The sequence below is a fragment of the Condylura cristata genome, unplaced genomic scaffold, assembly GCF_000260355.1.
Source record: "Condylura cristata isolate star-nosed mole 26May11 unplaced genomic scaffold, ConCri1.0 scaffold00015, whole genome shotgun sequence".
NCBI lineage: Eukaryota > Metazoa > Chordata > Mammalia > Eulipotyphla > Talpidae > Condylura > Condylura cristata.
Window position 1 is genome coordinate 29895493 of NW_004567116.1, and position 18707 is coordinate 29914199.

At 41.1% G+C, this 18707-nt stretch overlaps 1 protein-coding gene across 1 annotated transcript in view; it reads right to left on the reverse strand.

The window, feature by feature from the left end:
- SPON1 (spondin 1, extracellular matrix protein) overlaps window positions 1–18707 on the reverse strand; it is a 232254-nt gene that overhangs the window by 205229 nt on the left and 8318 nt on the right. The window contains exon 2 of the mRNA XM_004683028.2: window positions 8827–8933. Coding sequence (XP_004683085.1) covers window positions 8827–8933 — 107 coding nt within the window. The remainder of the gene's footprint in view (window positions 1–8826; window positions 8934–18707) is intronic.

Genomic DNA, 18707 nt, shown 5'->3' on the forward strand with positions numbered 1-18707 from the left:
CATAGATCATACACAAAATAAAAATTAAAAAGTGTCTTTGATTTAAATTCTTTTTATTATTTCATCTAGTCTGCAAATATTTCTTTCACTTTATTTCTTTCTCTGGAATTCCCATTATACAAATATTATAGTTTTTATTATTGTCCCACAGTTCTTGATGATTCTGTTCTGGCTTCTTTGGGTTTTTTGCCTTTTTTTTCTCTCTGCTTTTCACTTTGGAAAGTATTGACATATTTTCAAGCTTGCTGGTTCTTTCCTTGGCATTGTCCAATCTATTGATGAGCCCTTCAAAGAGATATTCATCTCTGTTACGCAGTGTTTTTATTTTTATCATTTTCTTTCCACTTTTTGCTAGAATTTCAAGCTCTTTGCTTACATTACCATCTGTTCTTGCATGTTGTCCAGTTTTTCATTAAAGTCCTTACCATGTCAATCATAGTTATTTTAAATTATCAACCTAATAATTCCAAATTCTCTGCTATATCTGAACCTGATCCTAATTGTTTCTTCAGACTGTGTTTTTTCTGGACTTGTAGCATGCCTTATTACTTGTTGTTGAAAACCAGACCAACATATGGGATAACAGAAACTAAAATAAGTAGGCCTTTCATGTGAAGATTGTCTGGGGATGAGTGAGGCTGCTTTTAATGTTTGCTGTAGCCTTAGGTGTCAGACTTTGGTTTCCTGCAGCATCTTTATTTTTTGTCTCCTCTATTATCTTTGGTTTCCTCTAAAAACTTTTTAAATAGAGTTTGTGCTTGGAACGCTCTCTCAGTTCTAATTCACTGTTGCTATGCTGTTGATGAGCCCTGTTGATGTGATGCTGGTATTGTGAAGAGGGAACATTCTATAATCTTATGATTAAATCTCATTTTTGTTTTTGTTTGTTTGTTTTTTTTTTAATGGGTCCGGAGTCTCTGGTTGTTTTTTTTTTTTAATGGGCTGTGACCTTCAGAACAGTTTGGTAGTCTTTGTTTTTACTCCCCTTCTGTGAGAACAGAAGGCTGAAGAGTGCTTGGTTTGGCTAATTCCCCTCCTCAGGTCAGAGAAAGCTCTGGTAAGTTAGTTTTCCTTGAGGGCTGGTCTTTATGGAGATAAGCTCCAAAGAGCAGATCTATATGAAGAATGTTCTGGAGATATCTCAAGTGGTTATTTCTCCACTCTGTTTGCCTGAAGTAGGAGGGGATTTTTCTCTGACCTTCACTTTGAGAAGCTGTTAGGGCTCCTAGAGGAGAAATTCATAAAAGTGTAGTGTCCCCCCAATAGTGGGCTGCAGATCCACACCCGGTCTCCAGCTATTCATCAATTACCATTCTGTGTTCCTATCAGGTGCTGTCTGGTAGCTTCTGCTCCGCAAGTTCCCCAGCATTGCCTGTGTCTCCAGCCTGAGGGTGAGGAAGGGTAGTGTGCCTTTTGACTTCACTTTCCTGATAGCTAATTGGAATTGTTGGTTTTCAACTTTTCATCTTTTTTTCTTGTGAGGTCATGAATGATGACTTCTTTGAAATCAAAAAGCACACTTTACATATCATAGTGGAAATTGGAAATCTTTATCTAATCTCTACCAGATCTTTACAATTCCTTGAGTTAGTATTATTCCAAGTTGACAGGCAAAGAAACCAAAGCTCAGAAAGGTTAAAAAAAGTGGCCCCAGGATTTTGCCACACGGAAGAGACCATTACTGAACTGGTAAAATTAAACTGGGATTCAGACAAAGTGCTATATATCGGGAGTCAGAAAGACAGCAGCTCAAGTATATTTATTTTGGAAAGAGGCCAGGTTTCTATGTGTCCTCAACATGGGTACACATGAAGAAGGTCCAGATGTCAGCTGACTCTGGGAGGGAAAGGAGTTGAGCAAGTAGGACCAGACCCTTATCTTTACCAGAGTCAATGTTCTTTCTTTCTTTTTTTTTTTTTTAAAGATTTATTTATTTATGTATACAGAACTGGTGTACAGACCAGAGGCGAGCAGAACAGGCAGACTGATGAAGAACACTACTGAGGGGAGCAATAGGCAGGTCAGGAGAGGTCTGCTGTGCCATGTGGGTCATCTCCCCCACTGGGTATCAACTTGTGCTGAAGCAGCTGCCACTAGCTTTGTAGTGCTGTGCTTTGACCCGCTGAGCCACTGGGGAGGGCCATCAATGTTACTTCATTGTCAAAAAGAATAACTTGTTTTATGATAAATTGCGAGATGCACACCTAAGAAACTGGCAGCTCTTTGTTAAAAGACAATTTGCCAGGCACAGTGACAGTGCTGAAGAGGAACAGTGTTTAACAAAATAATGTCTCTGTTCTCATGGAATTGACATCACAGTAGGGGAAATAGCTAATAAGCCAGCAAACAACAAATAGGTCAGGTGGTGATACGCCAAATGAAGAAAACCAAAGCAGGGTAAATGGATTTAAGAGCAACAGGGGCTTCGTTTTGTAAAGTATGATCAGAAAGGGACCCTGACAAAACTGATGTTGGAGCAGAAGCCTGGAAGAAGTGAAGGTTCAGTCTCATGGATATCTGAGAGAAGAGCATCCTGAGAGCAGGGGGAAGAGGAACTGCAGTGTGAGAATATAGCTGTGGCAAAAGATAAAAATATCTCTGTCCTTGCAGACATTGTCATTGCTACATTCTCACAGCCTAGAATATGCCTTGAACATAGATGGTTTAATGAATAGTTTAATGAACAAGTTTTCTTTATAAAAATGTATGCCACTAAATTATTTATAATATTTTAAAATGTTACTTAAGTATATCTTATGCTACTGTTTAAATAAACTGATCTATTTGCTCTTTGGATTTCACTCTATTTTAAAAAGCAAACAGATGACTAAAGTGTTTGTAAAGTCAGAGTTAAGATCTATCTCATAAAGTAGGTAGTTAGGAGGTTCATTATTCTTGTATTAAAGATGCAGGAAAGACTAGACTTCCAGGAATCTTTTCTCTAGTTCATTAAAAATGAAGGAATTACAAGCTCCTACTATGACTTGTTGGCATGTTTAAGTTCATTTATACATACATGATAAAAGTTCTTTGGGGCAGTAAAAGTCATACATTGTCTGCTAAACAATTCCATAATGTATTTGAAAATGACTTCCAGACATTTAGAAAATTAGATATGGAAACACATTAGTTCCCATGCAAGAGAGCATGAGGCCAACTAATGCCAGCAAACGAGTGGGCAGGCCAGAAATTGCAGCAGCACTCATCCATCAACTTGGACAACATTTATCAAGTGGCCAGTGTGCCAAGCCTCGGCGAGGCCGTGGGAATACAGAGATGGCTGCAGCCCAGATTTCTGCCTCTTTGCTGAATCTTATAGGGAATGAGGCAGAACACATCAGGCCCACCCAGTATGTATAGCATTAAATAAAAGGGCTGTGCCAAGTGTTGGAGAACTCGGGTAGAGATCGGGTAGCAAGAAGCGGGCAGCGGGTACAGATTCCAAATGGGATGATATAAAATAAGATGTGGGAGTCAGGGACACAGAGAAGATGGTATAAGTAGGGCTGAGATGTGCTGGATGAAGACTCCATATGATGATAAACTGGGTGTGATACCTGCAGTGACCCAGAAAGGATTTCAGGGGACCAAGGAATCTATTCCTGTCATTTATCCTACACATCTGCCCCTGGAGCTCCAAGAGATACTGAATAGGGAAAACAGCACAGACTTCAGATTTTTTAATCCTTGCTCACAGCCGTGAACTGGCTCTGTGCCCTTTGTCACATTTCTAATTCTCTCTGTATTGCTTGGCCTGGAAGAGGGTGATAATAATAGTGCTTACTTCATGGGATGGGTCTGAAACTGACAGGAGATTAATACATATATTTCTCTTGGTGACAAATATTCACTGAGCATCTATTATATGGCAGGCACTGTACCCAGGGCTAGGTGTGCTGCTGTGAAAGAAACAGATGTCCCTGATCTCATGGGAGAGAGAGAGAGAGAGAATTAAAGTAAACAAAGCAACCCGATTAGTTAGTACCTGGAAGAGATAACCGTGATCTCCTCTGTCCACCATTCTCCAGAGGTGAAGTCTCTGCCCAGGTTTAATTTAAACTCCATTTTCAGTGGAGCTGCTGTGTGGGAGTAGGTCACAAAGGCAGTAATTGAGTCTAGCCAACCACCCAGCACCCCTATGGAACAGAGTTTGTTTTACTTACTGGATATCGTCTATTCAACAATGCTATAGTTTTTCATTTACTGTACAGCCTTCCCAATCACACCATGGTGAAGGTAGAAAGAATTAGGGAAGCCTGTTTCTTCCTTCCTTTGGTATTCAGACAGCTGGTCTTTATACCTCTGATGACACGTCTGTTCAGGTTTGCACAGGAGTGGGGTTTGTGAGTGACGTGACCCAAGGGTGAGGGAAACTTAGTTTGAATTTCAGAAGGAAGAGGCGACAATGGAGGGGTCATTGTGTCTGGGCAAGGTGTTGGACATTTATCTCATCTGATGGACAAAACAGCCTTCATCACCCTTCTTTTATAGAGGAAGGAATGAAGGTTCAGAGGAATCAAGTGATTTCTTCATTTAGCTGGTAGAGAGAAAATCAAAGCTCTGCCTGGTCTGCTGACTCTAAAACTCACATTCTTTCTACACATCCACTGTATATTCTAAATAGGGAACTAAGCTAGAATTGGAAGACTAATAAGATATGTGTTTTTTTAATTGGGAAAAGCACCCTAAAAAAAAGATATATATTATATTGTCTTTAAAATCTGTGTGCCCACTGCTCTCTCAGTCAAATTCTAAATGACAAGCTCAGAAAGAGCAGGGCCAATATATACATAGATGTGTGTGTGCGTGTGGGCACACAAAGACTGTTGTCAACTTCATTCTTGAAATTAATAATAATGACATACTCTTAGAGGCTGACAAAGATTAATATGCTAAGTATTCATTGCAGTGTTCTGAATGGATTAAGAATTGCATAAAACCGTCTAGCTCCTTTGTTCATGCTCTTAGGATGCATCCTAAGATCCCATTGGTTTTCTGTGGTCCTATCTCATGGGTGGCTCTTTCTGAACTTGTTTACAAACAGGTAAAACTCATAAAGTATTTTGTCACTAGTTTAATGTGCTACCACAACTCCAAATCGCTCTTTTTGTGCTTGAGCAACTGGTTATTGGGATCTAAGTAGGCAGGATTATCTGGGCTCCTCCACTAGCTTTCACCTTTTAGACCTGGTCTGTAGATTTGGCCTAAATTCTGTGATGTCCAGTCCTGACATGGGAAGATAATTTCCTTCACAATAGTGGTCATGGCTCCCATGATGGAATTCCCTTATTCAGGTTGTTGAAAGGAGTGCTGAGTGCAGCTTTTTTCAGGTTGGGGTGGGTAGGGGTTGGGATAACCTTGTAATATATATCAAAAAATTTCAAATGTTCATACTCTTGCATTTGCAATTATACTTCTGGGAATCTATTTTAGCAATATAATACTAAATTAGGAGAAGAGTTTTATGCAAGAGACAGTTTTTACTCCATTAATTATTATGCAGAACAGCAGAGTGAAAAACTAGTATCTTATAAAGGGCATAGGTTAGATGAATGTAACAAGAAAAAGTTTTCCTATGAACTAAGAGGATTCCTGAGAACATACTTGCATACCATTTCATTTTTGGAAAAGTATGTCAAAAACTTTCAGCTTCTCTCATGACTCAACCCATTCGATGCTAGTAAATATTATTGCTCATAAGGAAATAATGAAAATAGTTTACAAGCAGGTCATTAAGAATTTGGGACACTTAGTTATTAAAGATACCTGCTTACGTAGTATTAATAGAGGGTTTTCTCAGGTAAATCCCACTTTATAATGAGGCTTTCAGCCTTTGGCCAGCAGACTGTTACCTACAGACCTTAAATTAGAAATCAAATAAAGCAATGACACAATAAATTAGCAATTCCAAATTCTATTGATAAATAGCTGAGTGTCTATTCTGTGGAAGGCAGTTCCAGGTGCTGGAGGCAGATTGAAAACCCCTCCTTGTGAGGCTAATAATTTAGTGGAAGAGGGGGATAACACTCAAATGAACCAACAAAGGAATAGCACGTCAGGGCCAATGAAGGCCATAGGAAAGAGAGTGGAACTGCTGGGTAGGAGCGGGGTGAAGTTTCAAAAGGAGAGGGGGGAGTGGGTACAAGGATAAACAAAATGTGGCCCACACAGACAATGAAATATTATTCATCCTTCAAAAGGGGGATATTTGAATACATGGTGTAACACAGAGGAACTGTGAGGATACCATGATCAAGGGGTCACTGTGGGAAAGGGACATCTGAGCAGAGGCCTGAAGGAAGTGAGCGAATGAGTGGGCTGTTGGCTGGGCCGTGAGCATTCCAAGGAGTCATTCGTTTGCAGCAATAGGTTGCGTGTCGCTTTTGTAGTGTTCCAGCCCTGCATTCTTTGTCACTTTCAATTACCATGAGAAGATGCAGTTAGCTCATCAAAGAGAGAATCTGGTGTCTCTCCCTTCTGGCAGCCAGAGACAGATACTCCAGTCTCCAAAATCTGGTGCTCTGGACCCAGTGCTGGAAACAGAGGGGTCAACACGCCCCACCTCCGCCCCCACCCTTGAATCCCCATCAGGCCCAATGCAGGCATCATTTTCTTTTATTGTGGCAGAATATACACAATGTAAAATCTATTTGTTTAACTGTTATAAGTGTGGCATTCGTGTGTACATTTATATAAGTACATTTTCGTGTGTAGTCATTAAGACTATTGCCAGGCCTTTGCTCTTCATCTCAAACTATGTAGTTGTTTACAATGAATTGTTTCCAAAGAGTAATTTCCTATTTCTTCCTCTCCCACGCCCCCTGATGACCATGCCTTTGACGGCTCTAGGTACCTTCTAGGACTATTTGTCTTTTTTTGACTAATTTATTTCACTTAGCATGATATCCTCATAGTTCATCTGTGTTATACCATGTGTCCAAATATCCCCCTTTTAAAGGGTGAATAATATTCCATTGTCTGTGTGGACCACATTTTGTTTAACCCTGTATCCATGAATAGACTTTGGGGTTGTTTCCACCTTTGAGAATACCGCTATTGAGAATACTGCAGCTGAACATGGGTATAAAATTTCCGTTCAAACATTTGCTTCTGACTCTTATTTTAAAGTAGTAAATTTTGTTGGGATGAAGATTAAGCTCACATTCTTTCCATCTTAGAGATCTTTACTTCTGCTACTGCTCAGGTATCCAGATCTCTCAGCTGCCTAAATCTGATGAATATCTAGACTTCCAGGTAAACTAGCACAATAAGGAGATGCGTCTGAATACTTCATGGGCTGAACGCCTGTGTGAATCTTCCCTTCCCTATAAAGACAACCAATATACTGTGCAAACATAACTGTGTAGAAGCTTGTTTCGGACTACAGCAAAGCAATTTAGTTTTTGCAACCAGATACCTGAGAGAGAAAGCCCAACCTTACTATTTACCAGCCATTTGGAAAAGTTATTTAATCTCTTTAGTTTCAATTTCCCACTTTAATAATTTTCTGTTCCCACAATAGGGATAATAGGTTCTATCGACTTGGTTGTTTTGAGAATTAAACTAAGGCAGAGTATACAAATTAAATTAAGATGAGATAAGCTAAGGTAAGGTAAAGCACTTAGTCTTCTGTCTGGAAGAAGCTAAGGACCTAACCTATATTGGCCATTGTTGGTATTATTATTGAGTGACTTCCTGAGATTCACAACAAGAAGTTCTTGCTTTCTAGGTACATGAGCATGGAAGTAACTGACCCACTAGAAAATAGCCTAAAATTCTAAACAATGGATATATATTTTTTAAATCACAAGATTCAAAATTACAACCTGCCTCAAGGAATTAAAAGATACCTTTGGATGGGGAAGCTATTAGGGGCCAGGGTCTTCCCACAGAGTCCCCTGTGGCCAGTGATGAATATAAGTATTTCTCTTCTGGAGTTTTTTTCTTCTTCTGAGTTTGCAAATGCCAGAAAAAAAATAAAAAGGATTCCAGAACAATGGAAAATTGAAATGAGAAGCGGTTACGGCATATTTGGCCAGGCCTCCTCCTAGGATCTCCCCAATCCTTCTGAGACATGCTGACAACGTGCAAGCCTCTTTCCAAACCTCAGCAAGGGGATGATGTTCCCGCCACTTCCCTTGGAAAAATACTCCACAGTGAAACACGATTCACTGTCAGGGCCCTTGCCTTTGAGATTCCCTTTCTTCTCTTGACCCACTTTTGTCTTGCTGTGCCCTTTACTACAAAATCAAACGAAGCTTCCCCTGGAGGAGGTTGCTCTAGGAGAACTGACATTTAAAGACCATTACCACCTCTTAAACCTGGCCCTGTTCATTTAGCAAAGCAAAGCATGTTTAATTCTTTTAATCTTCCCTCATAAATCAATCTCTTCCTTCCCTTAATAGTCCTTCTCCTGTACTTTGAACTCCCTCCAATCTGGCCATCCTAAGCTCTTGTTCCATGTACACTTGAGAATAGTCAATCACAACATGGCTGCAAGGAAAAACAGGCAGCCCCCAGCACCCTCATCGGGATAGAGGCACCGGAGCCCAGAGGAGAGTGCCATGATTGCTGGACAAAGTGGGCCCGGCCTGGGGTCAGTTCTGAAGCCTTTAAGTTAGACTGAAGTATCTGCGATCTACTCCAGTGTGGGTCTTTCAAAGCTACGTGGCCCGCGCAGCCAGTTCTCACGGGAACTGCACTTGAGACTCCTCAACACTGTGCTTCTCCCTTCACTCAGGTTCCTCTGTGTCCACCTTTTACTTGGTTTTGACCTGCCTTCAGGTTAAGGTAGGGCCACTGGATAAGCCCAGGAGGGGGTCTTACCTGGAAAGTCCCTGCATGGTCTTCTTCCTTATCACCCTCTCTGTTTTCCTTGAGGGCAATTAATGTGAATCCTCGAAAGTAGGAGGGAGTAGCAGCTGAAAGTGTCACTGTGGAGAGAAGAAAATAGATTATATGCATAGGTATCGATTGTCTTCCATCTGTTGTCCAATGGCTGGACATGAGCTCTCTATCCACGTCCCAGACCTATGGGTAGAAGGGGAGGTCGACAGTGGAAAAAGACTTGTCCAGTTGAGTGGTGAAATTTTCACTCACTCTGCCTGGCTCCCTCTACATTTTAGAACCAGCTAAATGTCAGAAATCTTACTTCATTGTTTCTTGAAATAATAAAAGTTGTGATGAACTATCTCCCAGTAGCCACAATTTGGTACAGTCCATGACCAGAACCTCCAACCTTAGTAATTAGCTAATATTATACTGCCATTCGATTAGGCCCAAGAGAAGTCTAATTGCTCACAGTTAAACTCCCACAGGATGCTCTTTGCGGCACAGTCTGTGTTCTCCAAAACACATTTTCATTTTTCTTGTGGATATTCAACTAGATCACATCGCCAGTCTTGCTTGTAGTTAGGTCTGTATGAACTCCAGTTCTGCCAGTAGAAAGGCAGGGCAGATACTCTGCATGACACTTCAAGCCTTTGAGACAGTATCAGCCAAAAAAATCATGATCCCGTAAGGTAAGAGTTGTCCAATGTACTATCTGAACAGGTGGACCAAAGCACGGACTGGTGAGCTCTGTCCCAATATCCTGTGCAAACAATTTGGCCCACCACGCTGGCCATAAGGTGCTTTGCTAGACAAAAGCATTAGATCTTGACTAATGATTATCTCACAATTTCCTGGAAGGAGAAGGCCAAGAGCTCACATGGTAGTTGGAATATAACCCATCTGCTTATGCCCAGACACAGCCCAGCCCAGAAAGCTATGAGTCTGCTCTCTTCCTCCCTGCCTCATGGACCTACTTTTAAATGTCTCCTCCTAACTCCCTCCTTGGAACCAAGCTAAGTTCTCCTTTCTGGCACTGGTCCCATCATGCATGGGCCTCAAATAAAGCCTTATTTGTTTCTTTCCCCAGGGAGGAAAGGACAGTCTCTTGTGTGTTGGGAGCCTGTTACCCTTGGCACATACAAACTTCCCTCATGATCATTCAATCTTCTTCCACCTTTGCCTGCTGAACACAGGAGATGAATCAAGGCTGCTGATGTCTCAAGAGAAAACAGTAGACCTACCTGATGTGTTTCTGAATAACCATCTACCAGAAACATCCATATTGTACTTTGCATAAACTGGAGTAAACTTATTTTGTGGGGGATTGCTTGTGAAAATAGCTGACTTTGGATTCTATGTCCTATTTTTTCTTCCCAAGTCTACCCAGAGAACCATGTTTTCTTCAAAATCAAGCTCAAAGGACTTGTCAACAATTATGTTCACCTCTCCTTTTTATGCCCCAATCTTCTGAGTTGGAAATCCTTCATTATTTATCATGCAAAAAGAAAATGAAGGTTATGTATGATAGAGGGAGAAAAAGATAAGGTCTCTGAGGGACAGCAGAATGCCCCAAAGAAGTTCAAGGCTGTCTAAAGTGGAGAGAAGTGGACTTCAAGGTCATTATATACAATTCTGCAGCAAGGGGAGAGAGAACATAGAAGCTGCCAGGAAAGATGCTCCTCCCAGATCACCTCAAGTTCCTGTCTACTGTTTTAATGTGACGCAGGTGCTGACATGCCTTTGCTTGCAGGGCCAGCACCTTGGATCTTTACTCTGTCTCTGGCATCCATTTGGCCTAATAGGAGCGTCCCCGCTCCCTTTATTGGTATGGGCAAGTCTGAGGGGGAACTTGACACTTTAAAATGGTCCTGCAGGCTCAGACTGAAACTCCCCTCAGGCACCTATCTTAGGAAGGGTTGGGCAGGTCCACTTCTGGGGGACCCAACCTCAGTCGGTCAATCCCTACTACCTAGCCACTGCTGCGAGGAAAAAGCTCAAACATGGACTGAAAAGCCTGTGAACACCCCCCTCTCCAGCAGTACCAGCCATTTGCCCACTTCCTGCCACACTTCATCTCAGTCTTGGGAGTCACCTCCAGGCAGGTTTCTGAAAAGCTACATCCTTTCACAATGTTTTACTTTATTTTTTCCTCCACATGCTACCTATGTGCCTGAAATATTCTATTTCCTCCATTCCTGGCAAACTTCTTCAGAGATCAGCTAATTTTTCACTGTTTTGTGTGATGTTTTCTCTGACTTCCCTACCAAGATCTAGGTGTTCTTTACTTTTGGGCCCTGTGAAGTTTAAACATACCTATAAAATGGGCATAATAGTAGCTCTTAACTCAAAGTATCAGTATGTAGTGTAAATGAATGAATACTTGCAAAGTCCTTAAAATGTTTTCTTTGGGCACATAATATTTTGCATCTAATAGGCTCTTAAATATGAGCTGTTAGTGTTAGTGATGAGATTATCACAGTAATTCTATTTTGTGTATGTGCTTAGCCATCTGTAAATCTTCCAAAAGCAAGAGCCACATTGAACACAGCAGTGTTTAAGCACAGAGAAATTAAATTTACTGAATCATGTTGATAACTGGTAGACTTAGTATTAGAAAGACAGAAAACCTTCTCAAATTGATTTTTAGATTTAGTGCAATCTAAATGAAAGTCCTAGCATGGTTTTTGTGATGTTGACAGCTAATTCAAAACTGTGTATGAAAATGCAAAGGACCAAGTATATACAAAGCAGTCTTCAGAGAAATAAAATACAAGGGTTTTATTATCAGATACCAAGACTTAGGCAAGGAAAATAGGCTACTTAAATATTTTGGGGTTCAGTAAAATTTCCACAAGTATGGAAACTTGATTTATGATAAAGGATGTACCCCGAGCAGTGGGGGGAAAAATATTTTCAATAAATGGTGCTAGAAAAACTAGATAAACATATAGAAGAGGATGAATCTGGGCTCAGTTAGTAATAAACTTTACAGAATGCTACGTTCCTATAGGTTCTAGAAAACTAGGGTTTTACTGATTTTTTTTTTATTGAGTTCAATAGACAAGTTGGAGGCTCTGGATGGTGAACTCAGTGTGGCATTTCAATCTGTAATTATCACTGGGGGTGATGGTTTTAGACAGTATAATTTGAAGAAAGAGAGGAGACACTATCCCTCCAGAGAACCCCATTATATGACTCTCTTCTGAAAGGAGCAAATATACAGCGAGTCCTGAGTCCCAGTAATGGCTAAAGATGACTGCTTGGCAATAAATAATAGAATCTTCTCTCTAATGACTCCTCCCAAGTGCTTCCCAAGAGAGGCCATTAAGAGATCCAAGAAATTCAAGAAAAAAAATGCTTATTAAGGATTTTTAAAAAGGTCCATTCAGAGCCATCTATGAGTACATACTGGGAACTGCTTGAGAGCAGATTTTGTAATCCCGGAATCCCAGAACTACTCTTATTAATCATGTGACCTCTGGCAAGTTACTTAACCTCTCTGTTTTCTTATTTATAAAAAAAAAAAGTGAATAATATTGCTTTTTTGTAGGAATGGGGAGAAGATTAAAACAGGATTCAAGAATTGTAAGGACCTCCGTAGTAGCCTAGGAGTCTCACTATCACATTATCACCACTGTGGCCTGAGATCCATTCCCAGCCAGGGAGCTGACCCACAGGGTGCAGCAGACCTCTCCTGTATTGCCCACTGCTCCTCTTAGCAATGTATTTCAGTAAATCCACTTGTTTTGTTCCTCACTTTTTCTCTGATGAATTCTCTCACCACTTGTATCACTGGCTTATACCCCATTTCTTCTACACAAAAATAAATAATTTTTTTAAAGATTTATTTATTTACTCATACAGAACTGGGACACATGTCAGAGGTGCAGGGACAGTGAAAGGCTTCACCAGTGACAAAGTGGGGAGCAGAACAGGCAGATCAACATTACACTGCTGAGGGAGCAGTGGGCAAGACAAGAAAGATCTGCCGTGCCATGTGGGTCACCTCCCTGGCAGGGGATCAAACTCGTGCTGAAGTAGCTATGACTAGCTTTGCAGTGCTGCACTTTAACCTGTTGCACCACCAGGGGTTAAATACAAATGTAGTATTTTTAAAAGAATTGTAAAAGATGGTGGTGCTGGTACTGGTGATGTTCTGAATGAAGATTATAAGATAAAAGTAATGATGATAGAAGCTTGTGGATGTCTAGGCGGTGGGTGTGATCTTGTACTTAATGATCCTAAGCATGGTGAATCAATGTTGCCTCGATAATTAAAAAATAAAAATAATAATGATAACCATGATAATGACCATGATGTTCAGCAGGCTAACCAAAAGTGAGTTTCAAAAAGCAGGTCCTCAGACACAATGAACTTTTAGTAGATGCCAATGGAGGACCACTAAGATTATGTCAACAGAGATAATTATCTTCAGGGATGAACCTCACAGAGCCACACTGTGGGGAGTTTGGATAAGTCATGCCTTACAATGGCGTGAGTCTTCTTGCAACTCATCACACCCAAGACTGAGCACCATGTCAGACCCTCTCAGTCTCTCTACTCACACATAATATAAACTTTGAACACCTGTATCTTTTTGTCAGGGGCGGGCCTACGGCCGAGGCACCGTCCTCCATTACAAGATGGCGCTGGGACGCCTGCAAGCCCAGAATGCCGCATTATCGCTGGAGAGCTGCCAGGGAGGAAATAAGCACCATTGGACCCCAGTAGGCTGGGGGGTAGGAGGAGGGGCGTTTCTGATTGGTTGCTGGGAATGTAAATAGCACTGAGCAACAGCAATAAAGGGCAGCTGCGTGAGAACAACCAGGGCGTCTTGTCGTTTCTGTGGGTCGGGAACGACACTTTTCCTTGAATATGTTTACCCTGTTTCAAGTAAATATTTATTGTAAGTTGTTTGTAAATGTTGGTCTCCTCTAATAAACTGCAAGATCTATGAAAACAGAGATGTATCTTTAGCATCTATCATATCTCTTAGCACATAGTAAATGCTCAAGTCAAATACTTGTTGACTGAATGAATGACAAAGGGGTCATTTGTTTTAAATGCATAGTTAGTTCACTTCAGCTCTGACCCTTCCTCCAAATTTCCTACTGTTTACTAAGAATAATATGTTAAGTTTCTATCTACCCAAAGACACAAAAACACGGATTCAAAAAGATACCTGCACCCCCATGTTTACTGCTGCTTTATTTACAATTGGAAATACATGGAAACAACCCAAATGCCCAAAAGTGGATGCCAGGATTAAAAAGATGTGGTACATATACACAATGGAATATTACTCAGCAACCAAAAATAAATAAATAAACACATGCTTTTTGCAGCAACATGGATGGAACTGGAGAAGATCATGCTTAGTGAGATAAGCCAGAAAGAAAAGGAAAAATACAGGATGGTTTCACTCACAGCAGGAGTATAACGGACCAAGCGAGAAAATAATAAGAATAATAATGAACAGCTATATATCAGAGACATTTTATGGGAATGCAATGGGGAATGGGATCAAAAACAGTGGTGGGAGGGAAATGCACTGAACTATGGTGATGGCACATGGGTGATCTGGTGATGGGAAACCCAAGGGGATTACAACTGAGATGGAAAAATGCACAAAATGATGTAAAAATAAACTATTGTATTATTTTAAAAATGTTAACCTTCCTCATTTTTTAATTTTTTTAATGAGTAGGTGACAAGGAGGTACTGAGTGGTTTGAATCAAGGAATGTCATAGTCAGATTTATGTTTTAGGAAGATTAGGCTGGAAGTTTGCAATTATGCAGTTACAGCCCTAAGCACCAACTCACTGGCAAAGGCCTCTCACATTTGCCTTGTTTGAATGAGGACTGATAGAACATGGCCCCAAATTTCCACTAAGGGTGGCATTCTCCCTTCTTTATTATAAAAACCCAAGTCCCACCTAGTTCTCAAATAACCTTGAGTCATTTAAATGTTGATGTATCAGCAATCTAGCATAAACCTTGATGAGCAGTTACCTAATTTATCGGCTATGCCTTTTAATCTCATTATATCTTTTTACCCTTCAAATTTTATTAATTTTTCAGTCATTTACAAAACTATAGAACGTTGGGGGCATATTTTCACACCTCCATTTGTATACATGCTTCACTCACCCTCCACCAAAACTCCTATGCAAATGTCCTGCCCTCATCCTTCCCCCTATCTGCTCCTCCCTTCTTCCTGCTCACCTCCCAGCCCCCAGCCCCTCTGACACCCAGTAAATTTTTCACAGAACGAGAATTATTTTTGCTGTTCTTTGCCAGTTTTTCTTTCCTTATTTATAATCCACAAACAAGTGAAACCATCCAGTTTCCATCTTTCACTTTCTGATTTATTCCACTTAGCATAATCACCTCAAGACTTACCATTTTATTCCAAAAAAACATAACTTCATAATTTTTAATAGCTGAGTAGTATTCATTTGAGTATATATTCTGCAGTTTCTTTATTCACTTGTCTGTCATTGGTCATTACAATTGACTCCACAGCTGCTATTGTGAGTGGTGCTGTTATGAACATAGAGTAGCTACATCTTTTTGTATCCAATTTTTCATTTTCTTTGGATAAAAACTTCATTTTTAAAAAAAGATTATTTATTTATTCATACAGAATTGGGGTACAGGCCAGAGATGCGGAGGGTGAGAGGATCACCAGAGACAAAATGGGGAGCAGAACAGACAGATCGACGAAGTACACTGCTGAGGGGAGCAGCGGGCGGGTCAGGAGAGGTCTGCCGCGCCATGTGGTCACCTCCTGGGCAGGCGGGGATCGAACCCATGGAGAAATGACTTAAGCTTCTTAGTGCTGTGCTTTAACCCGCTGCGCCACCAGGGTGGGCCAATCAATACTTCATATTTTTTAATAGCTGAGTATTTTTTCATACTAGAAATGGTTACACTCATTGTATTTTGACCAGTGCCATCACCCTCCTTACTCTGCCTCTGAGACTTAGACACACCCACCCCCCAGTCCAGCCAACCTCAATGAGAAGGTCCTAAATCAGACCCTAGCTCCACTATGTGCCTCCCCCCTCCTTAGCATTCACCTACGGTGTGTTACTGAGATGCCCCAATCTCTGTGCCCCACCTGTCAACCACACCAAATTTGAACTTCCGCCAAACTTGTAATATGGGGTTGGGTATAAGGACTGCGGGAGCATTATTTAAGCCACCATGATCTCCTTCCCACTTTGCACAACGTCCAGAGCTCTGGGGAGCTACAACTCATAGAACTAGCACAACAGACCAGGTGAAGGCAAGAGATATTAGTGTTGGGTTCACAGATAGGAAAGCAGAGTTCAAAGTCCAAGGGTAAGCAGGTATGTAAACCGAGGTTAGATTATGCTATTCCTCCAGGCAATTGTCAGTCAGTGTTCCCAGCATTCTCAGGCAGAGATGAAACATCTCCCATTGAAAATGAAAACCCATGCTCATTTAAAGCTGAATTCATATTCCCTAGGTTTACCTTGCGTAACCTTAGGCAAATTGCTTAAATTCTCATTGTCTTAGTTTCCAATTACCTGTAAAATGGCAGTAACAATACTTGCCTCATATTGTTATTGTGACAACTAATGAATTATTTGTAATAGTAATAATATGCAAATATTTTCTAAATCAATCAAATATGAAAAAAAAAGTAAATCAGTCTCTCCCATAAATTAGGGGTCATCATTATCATCCCATGGATTTATCATCAGGATTAAAGGAGATAAAGCACATTGCAATAGCTAAATAGAAGTTCATTCTTTCCTACATGTGCTTCCTCATTGTGAGGTAGCTGGGAGCCAGAGGAATGGGCTGCAGACTGAGCAAGTGGATAGGAAGAATGGATGGGAAAGATGTGCTTGAGGAACTGGAGATCTGTCAGCACAAAGGGTTATCTGAGAAAATGAGTGAAGGCAGGAAGCTCTCAGCGTGTTTCGCATTCTGTCTCTTCCTCTACTTTGACCATGTGATCTTACAGACTGGGGATAACAGTACCCCTCTTCCTCCTCAAACAAAATGTCACTAAATGTAGTCCATCTCCACATCCCATTTCCCTGGGCATGTGGCCCAAGATGGAAAAATCAAAGTCCTTCCCTCAGATTTTTAGATTGATGTTCAAGGGAAAATGGCATTTCTTTTAATTACAGACTAACCAGGAGACGATTCATTGATGGTTGTTGGCAGCGATCTTCTGTCATTTGGACTAAGTTTATCGGTGGTAAGAAAAATGAGGACAATATACAGAAACACAGCCAACAGATAAAGGGTGGGAGAAGTGAGACAGAAAAAGTGGAAAGGAGAACTAGAAAAGAAAGAAGTAAGATGGAGAGGGGAAGAGAGAGACACACAGTCTACTTCAGTGCCTGGATCCACTTATACCTGAAACCAGATCCAACCCTGGACATTCCAAATACGACATTCAGTAATTCCCACTTTTTGCTTTAATTTGATTTTTCTCCCATCACTTCCATCACTTGCAGTGGAAAGAATCCATACAAATTTTGAAGCAAAGAGAAACTATTTCCACCTAAATGATAAGATTCACTAGCAACTAGAAGCAACAGTGTTCATGACTCAACTAAGGTGTCTGACCAAGAGGGTAGAAGTTGGTATTTATACCACTGAGATGCCTGCAAGTCAATTGACATTGAAATGACTTAACTAGATGTCAGTTTTTGAGAAAAACTCTGAGGAAGGTCAGAGTGCTCTTTTCTGAGCCCTGACCTGCTCAACATTCTTATCATCTTCTTTGAAAAAGATTTATAAAACATGCTTATCAAAATTGTGACTAATTCAAAATTAGATAATGTGGATAATCACCCCATGACAGAATCCAGAGCCCTGAGTGGCTCTCAGACACAAGGATGGAGCCTCACATGCTGGGTTAAATGTAACAGGAAATCGTCAAATCATATCTTCAGGGACCAGTTACACCATGAGGCAGTGAGGAGGTCAGCAGATCTCCCAGAAAATCATGGGAATGATTTGCTAGTTACAAGATCAGTGTGATCCCAGAATACAACATAGTCACCAAAGAGCAAACACAGACCTGGCAAGTTTAATACAAACACAGTGGACACAGTGTCCAGGACAAGAGAGATAATCATTGCACCATGTTCTGTCCTGAGCAGAACACATCTGGACTACAAAGCACGAGGGAGTAAGAAACAGTGTCCTATAAAGAATGGTTGGAGAAATGAGGCATTTGGGTCAAAAGAGAGGCCAGAAAAGCTATTTCTTCACAAACACAACAAGGGCTGACATCGGGACAATGGGAGGCCTTATTTACTTGTCTCTAAAGGACAGAACTTGAAGGGAAGAGTGAAGGCTACTTGCGAGGCAGACTTTGGAAAGAGAGAAGCATATCTAGGTCAGCCCCAGCTCGGACTCCACCAGTGTGCGTGTGTTGTCATCTAAAGCACACGCACAGTTCTCTCCCCACTACGCCTCTGCTAAGACAAAGAAGCACTGCTATCGTGTTGGCTTTGAGGGCCTTCCACTGGCCACTGCCCTGAGTCCCACTGCAGCAGAGGACAGTGAAGTGACCAGGTTTCCTGTAAAGCAGGTTGGGAAGTGGGGGGCTGGTGCGGGGCTAGGAGAGGGGTGATGGGGAAGCCGGCTGGGAGTAAAGCGACTCCTTTGTGACTCACCATGTGCTTTAAAAGAAAAGACGCAGATTCCTGGAATCCAACCCTTTACTGGGGTGGGGCCCAAGGAGGCTTTCTTTCCTTTCAAGCTTTCCAAGTGATTATGATGCATAGTTACATTTGGAAACCACATGAATGACTACACAAAGGGCTGATTCCAGGGAAAGACACTTTAATAATTGGTGTCTAAGTTGGAAGGATCCACA